General features: G+C 38.6%; 1 protein-coding gene across 1 annotated transcript in view; it reads left to right on the top strand.

The window, feature by feature from the left end:
• Positions 1–23,160, top strand: part of LOC131079441 (uncharacterized) — a 408,813-nt gene that overhangs the window by 184,162 nt on the left and 201,491 nt on the right. Inside the window, exon 9 of the mRNA XM_058017395.2 lies at positions 4,757–4,947. Within this exon, the coding sequence (XP_057873378.2) occupies positions 4,757–4,947 (191 nt within the window). The remainder of the gene's footprint in view (positions 1–4,756; positions 4,948–23,160) is intronic.

The following is a 23,160-nucleotide window of genomic DNA, read 5'->3' on the forward strand; positions in this document are numbered from 1 at the left end:
ATGGGTGAATCAGATTTGCATTTTAGAACCTCTTTCAACTTTCCATCATCAAAAACCATATGGTCCTCTAACTCTACAACACAATCTACTTTTTGAGCTTCATCAGGATCAAAGGGAAATTCATCCCACACAGGTTCCTTGTCATCGCTAGGTGCCATCATAACTGGATCCCAAGTGCTAAAGGGTTGATTACTTTGTTTAGTTAAAAAGTGTTCACCATAGCTCCAAGTATCATCCAACTTAGATCTTGAATCTTCTCTTAATTTCCACACATTGCTATTCTCACCAAGAGCAATGCTAGAACCAAGTGATGTTTCATCTTCCCACTCAAACAGTGGATTGTCATATGTTTTCACTTTACCCATCTCAAACAATGGGTTATCAACGATTTTAGAAGTATTTCCTCTTTCCAACTTAGACCAACAATCCTGCTGTCCTAAATCTGAAAATTCCAATTTAGGACATTGCTCAAAGACTTTCAGAATTTGGTCAAGCTCATTCTTCAAACTACGAGTCTCAACCCCATTATTCTGAAATGCAATTTCTGATTGGTCTTCTAAATCTGGCCCTTGAATGTCATCATTTTGGTATATTTTAAACTCACAAAATAGGACAGCCTCTTGGTCATTGGGAACTTCATCATTAGCTGCAATATTTTCAGCTTCATAACATGAATCTCCATCCAACAATCTGTTAATCTTTCCCTCTTGTTTAACATCTTCAATTTTCATCTGCTCTTCCTCTAGAAGCACATGAGTGCATTCAACACTGTTACTAGCTCCATAAGAAACATAAGAGATTCATCATGCACAACCTCAAATATTGTTTTTTCTTCTTCTTGAATGACAACCTCATCAATGGTAGGTGCATGCATCACCAAAGAGTCTTCATGGAGCACTGTCTCAAAGTTAGGTCTCAAAACACCAAATCCATCATTTGTCTTTGTATTAAAGATATTATTTTCAGAAACTTCCTTATGTTTGGATTTTGCAAGAACCTTCACGAACCCCATTTTAATATCTGGATCCTTCATCAAATTAATCAATCCTTGCATTAACTCACAAATAGACTTATCTGTAGTAGTCATTCTTCCAAACTCTGATACGCAACAAAAAACCACGACCCAACAGGATGGCAGGGAGAACTTGTGCTCTGATCAATTTGAACACACAGGCTGGTAGGAAAACTAGCTCTGATACCACTGTAATATCCCAGTTATTTTTTTTTTGTTTTTAGGCCAATAACAATCATCCACAACAAATAACCCGTTAAGGTTAGAAAGCATAAACTGAAAACTTGCTGAAGATTGCAACCCTTCCACTTTCTGATCACCAAGTGCCCAATGTGCGAAGGTGAGAGCATACAGTGAATAGGGGATCGTTAGATCTCAAACTGCTAAAAGATGAAATGAAATACAATACTGGGCGGCAAGCCAGCCCCTTCCGCTTATCCAGCGAGAATGCAAGAAACTTGGCGGTGAACCAGCCAAGAGAAACACACAAGGCACAAATCACTCGACCGCAATATTTCAGCGGGAGGACTGAAATTACAAAACAAACTCAACTCAACCACTTATGCAGCGGGAGGACCATTACAATCAGGCATCACTCGACCACTTATGCAGTGGGAGGACTGAATTAAAATTTACTTGAAAATAGGCAGCAAGCCAGCCTCTTCCACTTTTTAGCGGGGTGAGATTTACAAGGCATAATTGGTTAGTAGTACTACTACTTAACCTTACAATAATCAAGATAATGTGAGAAGAGAGTAATGCCGAACATCCAATTAAGAACATGAAATTTTTGCTAACATAAAAAATCTGCAGGCTGGAATCGCAAAACCAACAGCCTGTGGATTCACTAAAACGCTCATAACTCTCTCATTACTCACCCAATTCACCCAAAATCTGTTCTAAACAATTCCTATACCCGCCATAATGAGAACAAACCCAAGGAAAGCCATTGAAACACCCATATTTATTTTGCACGCTTCCCAATGCATTAACTAAACCCCACGCCTAACCTGGGAAGTTCGATTTTCAATATAAAAATCCACAATCAAATTAAGATGCTAAAAACTTACAATATGCATCGCTAGTGGTAGGAAGGAAGGATGAGCCGGTACCCAGAATGATGGAATCGCCTGGCCAAGAGGTGCGAGCAAAATACACTTTCAGCAGTCCCGCGACCAGCAACCAAAAAACACTCCAATCTCAATCAAAACACTCCACAATCTACAACTCACTTACCAACAACACTGGGAATACATGAACACAGCTAGGTACTATCTTGCAAGTAGGAAATTGAGACTTAGCTAGGAAGCCACACTTCGAAGCTTAGATTTTTCAATCGCCAACTCGGCAGCATAACGATGCAAATTCATTTGATACCAAATGAGAAGCCCAACACTCTCATTTATAGATTTTGAGGGCACAAATTCAAATTCACAATCCCTCCAAATGAACGCCAAATCCAAATGCACATTCACTTCACATTATTTTGAAATAACATTTCATTTCTCCTTTCTCCAAATCGACCTTCTCATAGGAGCAAATATTCTTTATAAAAAAGACAATAAAATCATAATGTGGCATCCAAGGTAGATAAGTGAAATATATTATAAAATTAACTTATTTCTCCATAAGGCGTTCATCTTGCCATATTAATATTTCACTTTATAAAGTATTTTTCCTCAACAATAAATCACCCAATATATAATTAAGGAAATGACTTATATATCAATATAACTTAAGCAACTCCTTTTAAAAAAATCGTCCAACCTTTGCCTTAAGTGATAATTTAATTTAAAACACCATTTTTCATCAAATACTGAACCTGCCAAAACAAGCTCCAAGGATATGGGGAAACAAGCTGAGAGAATTGCCTTGCCAGAAATAGTCACTGAACTGAGTTGAGGAACCCTTGCCAAGAATAGCACCAAAAAATGAGGGAAGACCAACTACTCAAACTAACCTGTGTGAAATAGTCATCTGAACAAGCCTGCTGACATCCTGCTAAAAATAGAACTGCTAAAAATAGTTCTTACTAAAAATAGCATACTACTAAAAATAGTAAGTGTTTCCAAAGTGATTTTAACCACATTCTGAGCAATCGTCGTACTTACTAAAAATAGTAAGTCTGGAAAGAGTCACCTGATGCAGATGCATGTCGAACCATCCTGAAGCTCTCTGAAAACCCAGAAGGAATCCATAATCCAAACTGTCAAACTCCCACATATAGCCCCTAAAATCACCAAAGAAACCTCCTAGAAAATAAGAAACCCTAATTTCTGCCCCCGACAAGCCTACGGGCCTCCGAACTAGGCTAACGGCGAACAAAACTAATCACTGCGGAGAGGGGACATTATACATATAGGATGTAGTATGTACATTTTGAGCCCATATCATGGTGAGGAGTATTTCTTGCTATTGATTACTTGAGGGACTGGCAAAATGTTTCTCATCTGTGTTGACAATAGTACAGGAGAGGGTTTGATTCAAATGAAGTCTTTGCATCTTTCAAGGAACAATACAGAAACAAGCTTGGTGAAGCACTGATGGACTCCATTGTATTCTGTTGTAATTTTAACTATATAACTATACTCATTTTTTTTGGAGGGTAGGTTTTAAGGCATCTAAATTTTTTTTTCTAGCTCTGCTTGTAAATGAGGATTACTAAATGGTGCATTCAAATTTTTAATAAGGTCTTCCAAGAAACAGTTGCAGTGATATATATTGTAAATCCTATAGAGGTTCTCATAACCAAACTCTCTACTTCTTCAATAAGTTGTCTGGTCTTTGTTCACAGGGGAGGCATTGCTTGATTTGCTTTCATCAGAATCTTTGCCAGTTACTTTTGTGATTGAAAAATGATTATCATAGCATTGAAATGTTCTTTAGGTGAAACAGTTTGCTGAGTTGTAGGATATTTAATGGTAAGCCATTGAAGATGGAGGGAAACATTGATCACCTTTAATATATTTTATTTGTTTTTGTTTACTACTTTGAAGGGATGGATTATAGATAGTTATATGTAAATCAGTTTTTTGATACTTCTCATTTTGTAGCAGTGAAAACTCTGATCTTACCTACATGGAAAGGTCACTCTTGAACTTCAACTCTCGAAAATCATTGTAGCCCATTTTTATTGGAGAGAGTTAGCTAGAGTATTCTTCAAGCTTGAATCTCATTTTGCATTTGCCACTAGGTATGATGAGCAATCTATGCCTTCAACACTCATGAGAGTCAATATTGACCATCTTTGGAGCCCCATTTCTATAGGGAAATAGCTAGCTAGAGTATTATTCAACCTTGAATTTCTATTTGGCATTTAATGTTAGGTATGGTTGGTGATTTACACCTTAAATACTCACAAGAGTCAAGCATTGACTATCTTTGGAGCCCCATTTTTATGTATAGAGAGAGTTGGGTTTTATACTAGTTTGAGCTCCTATTCAACAATACACTACTAGGGATGAAGGGTGACTTGTGACATGAACATGACATTGACTATTTTTTATCCCAGTTAATTTTGAGCCTTGAATGTAGTTGAGCTAGCATTGATAGTTCTTGAACCATTTTTTTCTTCATGGCATAGTTTGCTACCAAGAAAGGCTTGATGGGCCTATACATCTTTAGTACTACCCTTAAAATACATTTTCCTTACTACTGTCCATGTATGAACAATAACGTAAACATTTTCCTCTTTTTCTTCATTCTCTACAATGTGGTTAACTTTTATATTTTCAATTTCCACAGGTCACAGGGGAAGTAGAGTACTTAGATGATTTGAAACTTGGAGATGGATTACATGCAGTTTTTGTTCTTTCAACAATAGCAAATGGAACTATCAAGGAGATAGACCCTTCAGAAGCCCTTTCAAAGAAAGGAGTTGTTGCGTTTCTCTCTGCTGATACAATAGCTGCAGATGGATATTGTAATCTTGTTAGGTATGAACAATATCTTTACTCGTGAGCCCGATTGATTGAGAAAATCCATTGTAATACTGTTGGAAATAGAGAGGTCTTATCCATCTTTAGATTCTTTTGTATCTATAAATTGCAATGAATAAGTACATTGGGAAATCTCATCCAAAATCTTTTAAACAATTGTTGTTTATTTGACATTGATGATGAAGCATTGCATGTACTGTGTCCTCCTTTGTGAATGAATGCATTTGTGATTACTCATATTTAGTGTGCACATATTTATTAATGTTCTTGATATGATGCAAGACGTGCTATGAATGTCCAAGTGATGAAATGAGGTTTATAGCTCCTAAAAGACTAAAAGTATAAAGTTATAACATGCCACTTAGTCATGTGAAAGAGGCAAAATGAAGCTACATTGTATTGAAACTTTTCGGAAGGGGGGCCTAGAAAATCATTGGAGTGTCATGGACCTCCAAAGTACATGACAAACTCAAGCATAACAAAGTCAGAATATGCTTTACTTTTAAAAAAAAGTGAAGTATTTTTTAGCACGGGCTAAAAATTGATTTTTTTGGAAGATGGCTTTCAATGATTTGTTACCTGATACTTTCCTATACTTTGACGAAGTTTAGCAAACCCTTTGATGAAACTTTAATACTCTTGACGATTCACCTATCTTGGTGGTTTGAATCTAAAACCCTATGTTCTATATTTTTTCCATGAACAATTCTATTGATCAGAAATCTTGTTTTGTTGATTAGCTTTTTGATCACCTCTTCCATTACACTCCTTATATGTTAATCCTATACTTTTGTTTGCATTTGTACACATCCTTTATACCAGTACTTTAATCCCTATATCCATTGTTAATCTTGCCTCCATATATATATATTTTTGTTTCTTAAAAGATGCAAGTTGTAGATGGAATAAAAGAATCATCACTTTTAGCAACTTTGTTTGCAATTGTTCTTCTAGAATACGATTTTCTGCAGACAGTCTTTAACTCAAATGTTTTCTTATTCAGTCAGCTCATTGATTTTGTATTCATCTCTTGCAAATCTGATGGTCGTGCATCATTTGCAAAATCTTCAATTACAATCTTATTTTGCTCCAAAATTTGCATGTGTTTTTTTCTCTTTAATTTTATAGCTGGGTGCCAACCTTTCCCACTTCTGGTGCAAATTCCAACAGCAGAATGTGAGGAAAATACACTGATATTGCAGTCAAATAAGGGGCAATACTGTTTAGGCAGAAGTTATTGGCTTCCCATGGTGGAGGGTTGAACTCTGAAGTGGATTTCTGCTCTATTCTAAGTGCTATTCTTGCTGCTACAATGGCCAGGAAATTCATTTTTAGTATCCCTGTACATCTGCTCATCAATACAGCAGATTATCATTACATTCTCATTGTACTTTGACATATTGCTTAATGCAAGTCTTTTGGTGCAGGAGCACTTGGGCGAATTGGCGATCAGCACTGACCAAAAACATTTCCTGTTAGTTCTTCAGTTTTGTTGGGCATCTCTCTTTCAGCTTTGCAGAAGCATGACTATGACTTTTGGGAAGGTTATCTGGACATGTCAACTTCTTGCATTGTTAGGATTTCAGTACTATGCAGCTGCAGCACTGTGAAACAAACATTGATAATGTTAGTGCCTGGTTATGATGGTAGTCTTCTTTCAAAACATTATGGAGGACATATAATAGAAGGTATCTGTACTACTACTTTGTTACATCACAAGGAAATCCTGCCGAAGATCCTGTTGTTCTGTAGTTTTGATGGATTCATTTATGAGCACGGTCCTTTCAATTTTGAAGCGGCCACAAATGGTTCTGGAAGTTTGCCCAAGCAGCACTTAAACCCATATGCCTGGTCAAAGGTCTCGAGTGTCATCTATTTGGATTTACCATCTGGAGTTGGCTTTTCATACTCTAGAACAGAAGATGACTATAATACTGATGCAAAACTGGAATAGTTTCTAAAATTAATGTATTTTACATTCTTGAGCCATGTTACCATGACATGGCCATACAAGTGAAGGAAAACGTTCCCATCGCATTGGAGGATACACACAAAATTGATTTGTCAAAAAGGTTTCAGAAACTTTCAAGCAAAGTTGGCAGACGTAAAGCCAAACTTCCGCAACATTTGCCAGCATCGTTCCTAGCATGAGCCAAAGCGGGAGTCTTGGAGCAAGGTATCGAATGTCTGTCAGTTATTTTTGCAGAATGTAATTGTTCGAGAAGCTTTAGAAACTTTCAAACAAATGCAATCAGCAGCTGATAACATTTTGTTCCATTTCAAACATGAAGTAAAGTAGGGGTCGATAATAGAAAGAATGAGAAGTCAGTTACGAAAGGGAAAGACAATTGTTGGGCAGGGGAAAATGAAGCATGGCTTCAAACCATTCAACTTCCAATGCCTCAGGAAAGACAATGTGCAGATAAAATGAAGAAGCTTGGAGGGAAATCAGAGGTGTGTGTAAAGACACAAAGGCATGAAATGGTTGTCAGTTTTAATACGATAAGTCTATAAGAAAGGTAGGCATCGATGATAGAGGCATTGGCCCGGAAAACTAGAGATAGGGGCTGCAAAAGGGAGAAGGGAGAGCCAAAGTATGGCCAGGAAAGAAATGTGATGGGGCTGCGTTTTGGGTAGGAGCGGTCCAAGAGAGAGAGGTGCTTGTGTGGAGTGTTAGCAGTAGGCTGCATAGGAATTTTGAAGAGGAAGCTGTGTAGAGTGGAAAGAGAATAGAGTATCAAGGGTTCTCAGCCAAGAGAGCAGAGTGAAAGAGAGGAATAGGATAAAGAGGGAAATTTGTTAAAATTTTGAAATGTTAGGCTGCAAGAGAGGCTGTTGAAAGGCCATTGATGTTTGTGATTCGCTGTAGAATAAATGAATGTATTTGATTGGAGTAAAGTTATTTTCTTATTTGCAAAGTTGGTGTTAAAATAAAAACAAAGAATCTCTGTTTTATTGTTAGGTGATTTATTTGAGTTTTGTGAGTTAGAAGCTGGAGGGGAGTACCTATTGACATGGCTAAAGTCGGATTACCGACTCTCTCCGGTCAACGCAGAATAGAATGCGAGTATCCTATCCTCTCTTGAATAAGGAAATCCCTAATGTTGTTTTAGATGATCAAGGGGGACAACCTCAAGGTTCCAAATGTCATGTCTTGACTGCAGGATAACTCAACGGTTTAATGTAATTTGGTGGTAACATAAAGGGGCTTACGTTTGTAACAAGCTGGCCTGCATTTGACGATGTTGTGATTCAAGCTGGGAAAATAAAGAAGCAAAAGGACAAGGTTTAGAGATCCTATGGACAATGATAGAAAGGGTTAACACAACGGGTAGACAAATTTCTATAAACGAATTCTTGTTTCGCGGGAGACACCATCACAACTCGACAAGAATGGTGCAAGCTCCAAAGGATAAATGGATTTTTAGACTATGGGGATTCATCTAGGCACCCAATTCTGGCACAATCTGAGACAAATACTCATAGTTGAACTAGGCAAAGTTTTGGCACGGTGATCCACAATCAACAGGTCCCCAATGGTATGAACCTGAAATACATCAAATACCCCACATTTCACCATCAGAATCATTGAACTCTAACTAACCAACTGAAGGGAAACCATGCAAATAGGAGAAAAACAAAATAATAAACACCATGTCTCAATGCTTATGTATTGATTTCAACTGCCATTACAACAATTTCTTCCAGCATTCCTATTCTACTCCTAATCTGCTAACTGTTGAAACATTTAACTATTCTAACCTCTAAAATCCTAACTATTGAAATCTAATCGTTTACAAAGAGAGGCATCTGCCTTTTATAGATTTTACAATTTGAATGAAAGGCCACGATTGACTGCATCTAAAGGTTGCAATCTGCCTTCTAGAAGCTTGGCATCTTTATGGAGACAAGGAGGCCATACCTAGGAGGTATGCACCCCCATACCCATAGACTTTTCAGCCGCACACCTCAACTACTTCCCCAACTACTGACCACTGTTCTACATGAATTTGGTCAATTAGGTAGCTAGCTGCTAGACATAATTGACTTGTGTACCTCCTTGTTTTAAATGCATTAAATGGGGCCCACAGATAGTTTCTTTTACAATAAGGCAATTCAATTTTAGACACAACTTGATTTTCTGGAATTCTTTGTTTTGCATCCTTTCTAAATCTGCATTTTCTATGGTAGCATTTTGAGTGTTGTAATTGATGTTTTGCAGAAACTTGGAACATCATCCTCTTGGTCCCAATTTTATGGCACACTCTTCAATGCTCTACGATCAACATTTTGATCCTGTGTGTTGCATCCTCACTTCCCGGCTACGATCGCAATTAGGCCTTTAATCTGAGCTTTAAGTTTTTTCCTCGCACCCTTCCAGCGGTGTCAATTTGCAAACAACAATTGCAACTTGAATCAATGACATTGAAATACTCAAGTAATTTTGACAAATATTAAACGTTGTCAAGGCAATGTCGAGCTTCGAAAATGAAAGATGCTTGCTTTTAAAACAATTCGAACCCCTGCTTTTCTCATTTCATTTTTCGCTTAAAATCATGCCACCTAGCCCGTTATAGGCAAAAACTCGGCCTTGTGAGCAGGAATGCAAAAAGTAAGTTAATGTTTTACCAAGGCCCCCCCCTTTTTTTTAACGTCACTTTGGGCATAGTAAAGGAGAAAATTTGGCCCTTTTTAACCAAAATGTGAGAATAACCTTTAAAAACGCCTTCCTTAGAACTTTATTTTTTATATCCCTTGGCCGACTTAAATGGTGGGGCGAAACTCGGCTATCGCCAAAACTTTGCAAATTTAATGAAAATGTCAAACTTCTCCTTTGATTCGTTTTTCACTTTATAGAATTTGGCCCCTTTTAATAAAATGCGAGTCATACCCCTTTGGGAAAAACTCGTGCTTCATGAGTGGGAATGTGAACTTTATTATTTCTCACAAAACCAGTAAAAGTGCCTAGTTTCTCCTTTGTCCCTTCGAATATGAGAAATTCGGGCTTTTTTAATGAAATATGTGATTTCATGCTTTTTGCAAAGTAACAAAAAATGTTGAACTTTGCTGTTTCGCCCTTCACTTTGTGAAATTCAGGATTTTTGGTTGAAATGTGCGATCTTGTCTGCTTCATCGCTTGCAAAACTCGACCTCCAAAGTGCGATTTTCAAACGTCCCTTGTAAGTCAAATAGAAATGCCGAACTTTATTGATTTCTTTATACACCGTCCCCTTTTAACTTGCAAACTCGAGCCTTTTAGGTTAAATATGAACTTTCTTATTACTTGCAAAAGTTTGTAAAATGCAAAGCTTATTCTATCTTAGGGTTAATTTCAGATTTACGAGCAAATGCCGAAGCTTTTCTCCGCGATTCCCATATTGGTCATATCGTGATATTTTCAGTCATTTGTGAGGAAAATGGAGGCACGATATGTTGTCCTCGTTTTGGCCTTGAATCCTCGATATTCATTCTATCTGGAATCCCTTACTGTGCGTGATTACTTGGGGGGATTTTTTGGGATTTTCTGGTGAAATGAAAGGGGATTGGTGAACTTGGCCTCCACGATTTTGGGGTTTTCCTTTGGCTTTGAAGACCAATGGCTCAAACTCTTTAGAGTGCCACAACTCAACTTGCAACCTTGGTGTGAATGGTGATGTTGAGCAGTCATCAGGTTCTACAGGGTTCAAAATGCTCGTTTGGACTCCTCTCTATCACTTAGGCAAACTACAACCAAGGGGGTCCCCTGTCTAAGACAGGGTGTGCTGTGCAGAGCACAACAATACCCTATTGCATTAGCTTTGTATATTGTCCCCTCAAACCATTGAGTATCAAAACTAGTTTATGGATGTTATTATATAATGTCAGTGTGATAGAAAATTACCAAAGTATTTCAATCAAAAACTCTTCAAATAACATGCATGTAAATTGTGATAAAATGCTCACTCATTAAACATTGAAGAAAGTGAAGTTTTTTGCATAGCAAATTGGATTGAGTCTTAACAGCCACAGATGGGGACCTCATCCCCAACATGAACACTCAACGTTATTAATATTTAAATTTTTAATAATCTAATTTTAAATATCCTTTTTTTAAAGGGTAAATGCTTTCGACTAGAGCTATGAACCAGTGAGGCCACTGTAGACACCTAAAATTGACCTGACGACTGCAATGGAACACTTTACTAATATTTCTCCTATTTAATAAAATAATCTTAGGTATTTAATTAAAACAATGTCATTCTTCTATTTTGAAATCAAAAGCAAAATTTCCCTCTCTTTTCATAATTAAATAACTTTAAATCTTTTAATTGTCTTAACATCTTCCAAAATTAATTACATTAATATTAATTAATTCCTTCTTTCACAAAATAATTAAATAATTTTAATTGTTTAATTATTCTAATTTTCTTCAACCATGCACATTTAAATAATGTTAATCATTTAATTATTTCTCTCATAATTAAATAATCATTTTAATTATTTAATTAGCTAAGTAAGTCTTTTAATATTAAAGAATTCTTTAATTTATTTAATTATTCATTTTCTAAGCACTTGAATGCAAAAGTGTCTCATTGGCTCTGTATGGAGGATTGAACCCCCAATTCCTGCTATTGGGATGGGGGAGTTGGTTCTAATCTGATCTACCCTAGTAATATAATAAGGCGGCCCTTTAGCCCCCCACTGTGCATGCAGGGGGGTGGAAAGTAACCGGGCTGGGCTAAATATCATAAGTAAGGATCGGTTCATGAGGCAAGTCTCCCAATGACTCATTGATCAATAAGGTGACGTGTTCTTTCATAAAAATAAATAAAATCTCTATTTTATTTATATCTTTCATGCACAATTAAATAAATTCTTTAATTTATATAATCTTTCAATTTTCGAAAATCAAATTCTTTTAAAAAGAAGTAAAATCTTTATTTTATTTATTCAATTTCTCTCATGCACATGTTTTAATAATTTTAATTATTTAAATTTTAAATATGAATTAACTAGAAATTGATTTGGGAGGATTTCGTGGGAGAGGGCTCTCCAAAACTGATGGCACAAAGACCTAGGGTTTACCCCAACGCAGGAGTCATTGAGGTCGTGGAGGAGGGCATACTACCTCCTCCACTGAGGTAAGCAGCCCACTCCTCTCCTAATTTTTCTCATTGCATTTAATGCTTGTTTGTGTTTGGTGTATATTTTTCTCAATTCACACGTAAGGAATTGTTAATGCGATCATATGGATGGCAATCCGGTTAATGATGCAATTAATTTGACTAGGCATGCTATTAAAAACGATGGTTCTCTTGCGAGCGGTACCAAATCTTTCAAATATGCGCTAATTGAAACCCTAATCTCCATTCCTGATTTTGCGAAATTCGACACAAATTTTACTACCCTATTTGAAGGTAATGGTGAATTAGGAGGAGGTAAGCAGGCTACCCTTATTGTTTTTAGCCTTAGTATTGTTACTAATCTTGAAATGATTAACACTTTGGATAATGAAAAATCTTGTTTAAAAAGTGTTGTGTTTCTCACGACTGTGGATGTTACTAAGTGCCTGACTCACAAATTTCTTGATGAATGGCTTAAAAATGTATGGATTAAGAAACTAGGGTTTGATTTTTGTTTCTAGAGAGTGATTCATAAAGGGCAATTTGTTATTTTTTTCAATAATGCTAAATCTCAGGCAACAGTGATTGAGAAATAGTACTGGTCCATAGGAAGGTGCACGTTTAGGGCCCTCAAGTGGTCGCTTGATGTGATTTCTAATGAGATTTTGGCCCTATCCTTCCTTAGATGGATTGTGGTCAAGAAGCTCACTCTTTTGTGGAATTTTATTCCCCAGTTGTTGGAATTCGTGGGGAAAGTGCTTATGGTGGATAATACCCATTCTGTAGTTCCCCATATGGTTGCTAGGGTGTTAATTTCAATTAACAAGGACAAAGATCTTCCAAGGTTTATTGAAATCAATGTCGATGAGGAACCCATGGTCTACTTGGTTGAAACCCTTAGCGGGATTAATGCTTGTTGTCTCTGCAGACATGAGGGCAATATTCGAAGGAATTGCCCTATTTTGACGAAACACAAGCCTCCTATTAAAACTAATGGCACCTTTGTTGGTGGTCTTCCTTTAAGCAAGTTGTTAGAGAGCCTGTCCTATCTGATTAGACTCATCCTGAAGGTACTTCAAACGATGGACAAGGGCTTGTTATGGAGCGTCTCAATTCTTTGAAGGAGGTAGTGAGGGATGCGGTTACCGCTTCGTCCGCTAACCTCCCCACCCTTGACAATTCCTTAAAAAATGGGAATGTTAATGTTGACGCCCCACCACATTTTGCTATCTCTGTCTTGTTATCTTAGTTAAGCCATACTAAGAAGGATACCTATGACTAGTTCATTCATCTTACAACTCACAAATCTAGAAGGAAAAATTACCAACAACTTGCTCTGGAGAAGCTTAAGAAGGCCAGGGACTACATGATGGAGGTTATACAATCTCTTGATGAGCCATCTCTTGCTAACCAGCCATCTCTTGCTAACCTTGCCTCTGTTCCAATGGATGATGATTCCCAATCTCTACCACTGATGGTTAGTGTGACTGAAAAGGATAACCACTCTTTTGTCAAATCTATAGTTAGGGGTATCGAAGAAAGGAGACATTCTAGTATGAAGCTAAGTGAGTCGGATAGTTTGGCTATCCCCAACGAGGGAACCACCTCACTAAAGCTCTCTAATAATTTCGATATTCTTGAAGAGTCTTAGATTGACAAGCCCCAAGATGGTGAGATTGATAGTTGGTCCTCCCCCCTTGGTGATATGCAGGCTACCCCGTCTACCCAACTTTGTAGTAGCATGATTCCTACCAACAATATACTTAATTCTAGAGTTGACAAGGATAATACATTCTTTGATATTGTTATTGCTGATCCTCTTATTAGAAATAAGGCCTCTAATTAGGGCCACGACTTGGCCATAGTACCATATGATAAATCTAGAGTGAGTCTCAATGTTGACAACTCTGAAACACGACCATTGGAGTCAGACTTGGAAATTGGATCAATATCCAGTGATTCAACCACTAGAGAGGAGCAACTTTTAAGTCGACACAAAAGGAACAAGAAAGAAGAATATGAGGTGTTGATTCTTGTTGGAAATGGTCAGTTCACTAAAGCTAAGAGGAAGAGGGGGAGACCTAAAGGAAAACACTCTCCTCTGCCTAAGAAGGATAATAACAAAGAGCTTCCTAAATGCTTTGACAACTTTAAGGCTGCTATGGACATTGTTCTTTAATGTGTCTCATGGAATTGAATTGTATATCTTGGAATGTTAAGGGACTATGTAATATTCCCCTTAATTTTTTTTTTTTGATTTTCCAGTAAGATTACAATGCAAACACAATAACCTGTTAAGGCTAGAGAAATAAGCTAAAACAACTGAAAGGGAACCCTTCCGCTTTTTGTTCACCGAGAGCCCAATCTGGGAGGGTGAGAGAATACGGTGTTCTAGGGATCGTTAGCACCATAAAATGAACTGAAATTAAAATGCACGGGCGGCAAGCCAGCCCTTTCTGCTTATCTAGCATGATAGAAACTAAACTATTTGGTGGTGAACCAGCTAAGGAAACAAGGAATTTCAACTCAATCACTCTACCACATATTTCAGCGGGAGGACAATACATAAAAACTATCACTCTACCGCATATTTCAGCGGGAGGACAATATCACTCAACCACTTACTCAGTGGGAGGACAAGAATTACAAATATCAAAAGTAGGCAGCAAGCCAGCCTCTTCCACTTTTCAGCAGGTATGCTTTACAATCCAGAAGTGGTTGATAGTACTACTATTCAACCTTACAAAAAGAGAGGAAAGATATAATAGAAGAGCAATGCTGATCACAAAAGATAACTACCACCAAAACCAACCCAAACTACACTCACTCGCAAGAGCTCAATCAAACATCAACTTTCGAAAATCTGATATAAATAACAACAGGCTGGAAATGCATAAGCAACAACCCCCAAACCACACCAAAATGCTCCCAACTCGCTCCAAACTCACCCAAAACACCCCACGACACACCCAAACTGACACTAGGCATAAAGCAACTAAGAACAAACTGGAAATGAGCTTCAATATGCCCCCAAACACATATCACACATCCCAATGCACCCACAAAAAGTACGCTTATGCTGGAAAAGTACGATTTGCATTATAAAATTAAAGAGCTCAAACTAGGGGCTAAAAAATTACAAATCTTATGGCCAAATGCACAGAAATATTTCGAGCCAATACCCAGAATGATAGGTCACACAAGCAAGAGGTAGGATCGAATCTTTGGTTCAGCTACACCAAAAAGTAGGAACACTGAAATCACAACAGCAAACTCGACACTCCAAAAACCACACTAAAACTGAAAATGCACACTGAAAACTTCACCACAATCCAACACTCGGCTAAGTACTATGTTTCAAGTACGAAACTTGCTAAACTAGGGAGCCACAACTCCAAAGCTCAAGTTCACTCACCATTCTGGCAACATAACAATACGATTTCTTCAAGATAATCAAATGAGGAGCCAAGCACCTGTATAAATTGATTTCCCAATCTGAAATTCAAACCAAATTACCGCCAAATTCACCCCTTCAATTTGCATTTCGTTTCCCCAAGGTGGGCCCAAGTATGGTGTTCCACACATAAGTCAAAAATCGCGCCTAGAGGGAAAAGACCACGATTTTGGCATGTAAATGCACTTTGTTAAATAACATAATTCGTCCACATTCACTTTTGGTGTCCTCCATAAAATAAATACTTCGCCTAGCAGACTTAGGAAAACAACATTATGCATAGTTCTCAATAAAATTAATCAGTAATAAAATAATTAAATATTAAACTTTAGGATAAGGAAATAATATTAAATTAAATATCCTATAACTCCAATACTGATTGCCATCAAAATCAAGGATGAAACTGAGTAATGAGAACCATTGAACTGAACTGGATTAGAGCCCTGCCCAAGACTGCCAAAAATAGCAATGCTCAAATTGTCACTTACTAAAAATAGTAATTCATGAAATACTGCTTTGAAAAACATGATCTTTGCACCCAGAGAAAGAGCTTGAAAAGCTCTGTAAAACTGTACCATCCAGTTAGCCAAACCCTAACTTAATTAAAATAGTAAGTTCACACTTCACTGTAGAATCAAATGCATGTTATGCCACCCTGAAGTTCATGAAAAACCCAAAAGGAAACCATATACAGAACTGATGAATTCCCTCCTGACAAACCTCAAAAAGCTTGTGCAGAACTCCACAAAAGTAGGAAACCCTAATTCTCCTTTCCAAATAGCCTACGGTCCTCCGGAATAGGCCACTGGATCACTGAATGAGCATCACTGAGAAGGGGACATTACGGTCCACCCTCCCCAAAATTGCTTGCCCTCAAGCAATCACAAGCCAGGATGTTGTAAAATCTTCTCATTCTCCCATGTAGCATCCTCAACTGGTAAGTCTTCCACTTAGCCAAATACTCTTTGATGGTCCTCCACCTCAAAAATCGTTCTTAGACATCAAGGATTGCTTCAAGAACTATCACCAAGTCTCCCTCTTCGTCCAAAGGAGGTAAATCAAAAGAGACTATCACAGTGTGCCCAAGCGCCTTTTTGAGGCATGACACATGAAAGACATTATGTACTTGGCTACTCGCTGGTAGTTCCAACTCATAAGCCACAACTCCCACTCTCCTAATGACCTTGAAGGGTTCATAAAAACGTGGCTTAAGCTCTTCCGCTCCATTCTTCTTAAGAGTAGACTGTCTGAAGGGCTGTAGTCTCAAGTAGAACATATCACCAACCTCAAATGAATGCTCAATACGCTACTGATCAGCATACAACTTCTATTGATTCTGTGCAATCTGGAGGTTGTCCTTCAATGCCTTCAGAATATCTTGACACTGTTGAACCATATCCCTAGCTTGGAGTGCTCTGCTATCTCCAAACACCAAGTCAGCAAAGCTAGGGGCCTCGTAACCATAGAGTGCCATGAAAGGAGACATCCGAATGGACATGTGATAAGTGGAATTATAGCAGTATTCATCAAGATGCAGCCATCTTACCCATGCCTTCTGCTATTCTGAAACATAGTTTCTCAAGTAGGCTTCCTATCACTTATTTACTATCTCCATTTGTTCATCTGTCTGTGGATGGTAACTCATGCTTGGGGTAAGCATAGTACCACACAATCTGAAAATCTCCTGCCAAAAAGAGCTTAGGAACTTGCTGTCCCTATCACTCACAATGTTTTTAGGCAGCCCATGTAGCTTAAACACCTCACGGAAGAACAAATTAGAAACCTGAGCTGCTGTAAATGAGCTGGTGATAGAGGAAAAATGAGCAAAATTTGTTAATATATCTACCACCACAAAGATACAATCCTTCCCACTAGCTCTAGGCAACCCAGTTATGAAATACATAGAAATACTCTCCCATTTTTGACTGGGAATCGGCAATGGTTGCAACAAACCGGCGGGTGCAATGTGCTCGTCCTTGTTCTTCTGACAAGTATGGCATTCCGTAATGTATTTCAAGACATCTTTTTTCAACCCTTTCCAAGAGCATCTCTCTCGGATTTGCTTGTATGTCTTGAAAAACCCTTGATGACCACCAAGGGGCATGTCATGAAAAGTCTGTAATACCTTCTCCTTCAACTTAGACTCAAGTAGAAGAAGGATCCTCCCCTTGTACATAATCAATCCATCAACCAAACTATACTTTTCATCATGAAAAGTACCTTCAGCAATGCTGGGTGCAAACTGATTTTTTGCATAATCAGCAAGCAACAAGTCCCTCCAATCAGCAGTGAGCTCACATATAGAGCTTAGATGTGGTCTCCGTGAAAGTGCATCTGCCACTATGTTGCGTTTTCCTTTGACATATTCAATGTCAAAGTCGTAAGCCTGAAGCTTACTAATCCACTTTTGCTGCCTTTCATTCAAATCTTTCTAGTGCATGAAGTGTCTAAGACTGTTATGGTCAGTCTTAACAACAAACTTACTCCCTACGAGATACTGCCTGAACTTCGCAAGAGCATGCATAATGGCAAGCATCTCTTTGTCATAAATTGAATACAATCTTTCAGGGCCTCTTAACTTCATACTTTCAAAGACAATAGGATGCTTGTCTTGCATACGGACTGCTCCAACACCTTCTCCTGATGCATCACACTATAGTTCGAAAGGCTTGGTGAAATCAGGCAAGGCCAAAACAAGGCATGAGCTCATAAGTTCTTTAAACTTGTCAAAAACTCCTTGTGTCCTTTCTGACCACATGTTGTGACCTTTTTCACAAATCACCCCATTGAGAATGGGGACCCTCCCTTTTTCCTTCTTTCTAGGGTTTTTGTTAGAGCCTTGTGACCTTCTTGCGCCAGTATTGCTAAGTTTGTCAGTTTTGAGCGACCTGAGTTTTGAACATTATGAGCTAGTTTGTGCAAGCCATGGTCTAGACACCGTCAGAGTGCCTAGAAAGTCCGAAGGACGAAGATTGCAATTGATTTGGGTCAATTTGGACAACTTTCTATTTTTGGGAAATTTTTCTTTTTTCCTTTTTCCTATTTTTTTAGGAAGTTTCGTTTTTTGGAATTTTGAGCGCGATCCCCGAAGTGGCTATTTTTAGAAAGTTTTTCCTATTTTTTAGGGATGCTTTCTTTTTCTATTTTTAGAAGGTGGATCTAGGGTTTGCACTATTCACACTAAGATGCACTGAAATGATTGACAAATTCCTCCTAAACTCCAAGTTTTGACCCAAAAAGCTAATCTCCTAAATTTTAGGGATCTCGAGGAATTCAATGAATGATTGAAGTATAGTTTTCAAATTTCAAGGCGATCCGGCAAAAAATGCACAAGTTATGGAAATTTCAAGTTTTGATCATGTGGTTCCTAAAATTCACGAAGTCCGCCCTCCTTGGTTCCCGATTTTGGTGAAATCCGCCTTGAAAATGAAGCAATGGGTTATGAAGTTCATGAAGTCCACCCTTTTCTTGGTTCCTAAAGTTGGCAAAGTCCGCCATGAGTTGGTGCATAATCTTCACAAAGTCCGCCAAGGACATGAAGATGGTTCCTAAGTCAAGGCAAGTCCGCCTTGGAAGTCATGAAAGTGAGATGGTTCACAAAGTTGGTGAAGTCCGCCTTAGGGAAGTGATTACAAGGTACTTGAAATAAGTAAAGTCCGCTTTGGAGGTGTTGAGAAAAGAATCAGAGTGAAGTTTACCTTGAGGATGAAGAAATATGGCTAAGTCAAGGGGCATGAACTCAGCAAAGTCCGCCGAAAGACATGAATTTTGGTGCCTAAGTCTCTCTAAGTCCACCCAATCTGCAAGGTGTTGGTGCATGAATCTCTTGAACTCTGCCCATGAAGAAGGTGCATGAAGTTAAGGAAGTCCGCCAAGAAAAGAGTAATGGTGCAGCACATCATCAAAGTCCGCCCTACCTTGCAACTTGAAGTTACTAAGTGCCACCAAGTCTGCCTTGCTACAAATGAAAGGTTCCAAAGATGACAAACTCCGTCTTCAAGCAATGAGCCATAAAGATGATGAAGTCTGCCCTTGACTAATGTGAAAGGTGCACAACTTTGGCAAAGTCCGCCCAAGAATGTAAGAAGTAACTTGTGAATGGTGCAAGGAAATGATGAAATCTGCCTAAGATATGAGCATGAACTTCACGGAGTATGCCCTCTTTGGTGCCTAAGATGGATGAAGTCCGCCCTTGATTTAATATAAGGTGCATGAGGTTAATGAACTGTGCCCTCACCTTGGTTCTTGAAACTCACAAAGTCCGCCTTGGGGTGAAGCAATAACAAGAATGGTGCACAAGTCTCTTCAACCCTGCCCAAAGAGAAGGGTCATGAATGTAGCAAAGTCCGCTCAAGAGGATATCATTTGATGCTTAGGTATCTGTTGTGACCATTTCACACATCGCCCCATCGCAAATGGGGACCCCCTCTTTTTGCTTGTTTTTCGCTTGTTTTCGCTTTCGTTTTTAGGGTTTTGTTAGTCCGTTAGTTGTCTGGATTTAGGGCCAAGCCTTAGGGTTTTAAATATTGCCTTTTCAAGCCAAAATCCAGTCACTTTTGAGAGCTTTTGAGCTTCTTTTCTAGAATGCAAATTTTTGAATGCAATGATCTCGCCAAAATGGTCTAATTTTCAATTGGAATGTTCATGCAGAGCTTAAACTTGTCTAAATGATGACCGTCAATATGAATTTTTGTCTGACTGAATATTTTGACCAAATTTTGACTTTTTTGAAGTTTGATCCTGGGCATTGGAATTGATTTGTTTTCGCCTCGTGAAGTGTTAAAATGTGAAAAATCTTGTTATTTTGGCCTGTAGGAGCAAAATCGCTCCTGTCCCTCAGTGAAGGACGGGAGCTCAATTTCAAATATCTTATTGTCCTTGCAGAGTCCAGACAAATTTTACGTTTGAAGTGATAGAGAACGACAAGATCTTTCATTTGAATATAAATTGAAGATTTTCATGAGCACAGAAATGCCTCCAAGAGGAAAATCGCCCCTGTCCCTCAGTGAAGGACCGGAGCTACAATTCAAATTTCGCCTTGTCCTTGCAAGATTTTGAAAACTTAATGATTTGAGGACGTCCGAAGGAAGATACTTTGCCAAATGAATATAATTTGAGATGCAAAAACGAAGGAAAATGACCTATATTGATTAAATCGCTCCTGTCCCTCTCCAAGGGACCAGGGCGAGGTACCTTGTAGCTCTCGTCCCTCTCCTAGGGACCAGAGCGATTTCCTCCATTTTGCAAAATCCAGACAAGGGTCAAGGCAAGTTTACGTTCAAAAGCGAAGGAGAACATGAGATGAATGCATTGAATATAAATTGAAGATTTTTGGGACGTCCATACCAGTGCTAAATGCCTAGTTCGCTCCTGTCCCTCAGGAAGGGACCAGAGGGATTTTTGATATAATTGCCTTTTTTGCAAAATTACAAACAATGTCAAGGCATGGGTGGATCGAGTAAAGAAGGACGACTCCGTTGAATATAAACTTGGAACCTGGCAAAGTAAGATAAAGGCCACAAAGGGATGATCGCTCCTGTCCCTCTTCAAGGGACCAGGGCGATACAATGGTGATGATACGTTCCTCCAAAGTTCAAGGTCGTCCCTCCAAGGTTCAAGGCCGATCCGAGCCAGGACGAAGGGTGGCGAGGACATTTCAAGGCATTTCCATCAAGCGCAACGTTGCAAAGGTCATCACATGGAAGGATTTGCACTCTAAAGACCTAGATCGCTCCTGTCCCTCTCCAAGGGACCAGAGCGATATTTACATAATGGCGTAAATTTCAAAAGGCAAACAAGTTTCAAGTTACCAAGAGGGTCGAAAGGACATCATTCCACGCAATGAAGATGATTGCAAGTTGGTACAAACAAGAACAAGCATGTTATGATGAACTTCGCTCCTGTCCCTCAGGAAGGGACTAGAGCGATATTGATATATTAGATTAATCCATGCAAGATTTACGTAAAGACAAAGATACACAAGGTTACATATGCTCCAGGACATCGTTTGAAGACAATTTGCAAGAGTTTTAAACGTCCAAACATTGCTAATCAAGGTAAAAGTCTCCCATCGCTCCTGTCCTTTGGACAAGGACCAAGGCGATCCTATCAAAACATTCACGTTCCTTCAAAGATCAAGGCGAAATGAGGATAGGAAATGCGAAGGACAACGTTTGAAGGACATTGCAAAGGAGATCGAAGTTTAAAAGTCGCCAAGATCAAGGAGAAATGATGGATCGCTCCTGTCCCTCTCCAAGGGACAAGGGCGATGGTCCCTTTAATGCATCTAAACACATAATGAAAGCCAATGGAAATAAGCGCAAAGGACACGAGCAATGATATTTCGAAGGTCAACAATGCAAGGTGAACGTGAAGACATGGAGATCGCTCCTGTCCCTCTCCAAGGGACAAGGGCGATGTTAGACAAAACACATGATATTTTTGAAAATCACGTTAAGACAAGGACGCACAGGGTTTTAAATGACATTCAAAAGATGATGCAAGGAAAGGATCGTACCAAAATGAAGAATTTCAAGCAAAAATCATAGATCGCTCCTGTCCCTCTCCAAGGGACCAGGGCGATAATGGTCATGGGATGCACTTGCTCGCACAAGGAAGAAATTCAAGTTCGAAGGACCACCAGATGATCGATTTGGGACGTGGAAATGAAGGGGTTGAATGTTGAAAACGCAAGAATCATGCCAAAAATCATGGATCGCTCCTGTCCCTCTTCAAGGGACCAGAGCGATGAGGTACGTCCCTTTATTTTCATATTTTGGCGCCAAATTAAAACAATTCGAATTTTCTTTAAATGCTAAATCAATTTAAAAAATTGAAAATCCATTTTTTATTGGCATTTAATGTGGCGTTAAACACTTATTAATTATTTTTGCCTTATTTAAAATCGAAATTCTCAATTAAAAAACGCAAGGCATTAATAGTTAATTATTTAATTAATAAAAAAATCGATTTGAGCGCTCATATGTGGAGGTCGGCCTTGTTATGTCATTGCAAATCATTTAAAAAATGGTTTTATTTTTATTAAGTCGGCCTAAGGGGTAAAGGATGCAAGCGCTATATAAGGGGGGTAGAATTATCATTTTCTACATCATTATTTTACCTTCCTTTATGCGAGTTGACAAGAGGCGAATATAGTGCGAGTTTCATTTATCCAAGGTGGCGAAGACACTCCAAAGGTGGTGCGAATTGCATTGAAGACCAAGGGTGGCGCGCTTAGACATTCCAAAGGTGGTGCGACTTCAAACCAAAGGTGGCGTAGACATTCTCAAGGTGGTGTGAGACGTGCGAGGTGTGTTTAAAGAGGTGCGAATTGCATTGAAGATCAAAGGTGGTGCGAATTCGAAGACCACACCAAGAGCGAATTTGAAGATCCATTTGAGACCACGTCCAAGGTGATAATTGAAGATCACATTCCCTCCAGAGGTGGCGAAATCAAATTTGAGGGGATCATATTGAAGATTATCTTTATACCTCAATTTTGCCTAGGCAAATTTTGTTTTTGCATTCTAGAGTTAGCTCTCTATCGAGGTATGGCGATTTAATTATTATTGTTTTATTCATTCATCGTCATATTTCAAATTTTGAATTTTAAATCTCTTAGCTCAATCGTTGTATTTTAGGAAATGATAACTC

The sequence above is a fragment of the Cryptomeria japonica genome, chromosome 8 (genome assembly GCF_030272615.1).
Source record: "Cryptomeria japonica chromosome 8, Sugi_1.0, whole genome shotgun sequence".
In the NCBI taxonomy this organism is placed as follows: Eukaryota; Viridiplantae; Streptophyta; class Pinopsida; order Cupressales; family Cupressaceae; genus Cryptomeria; species Cryptomeria japonica.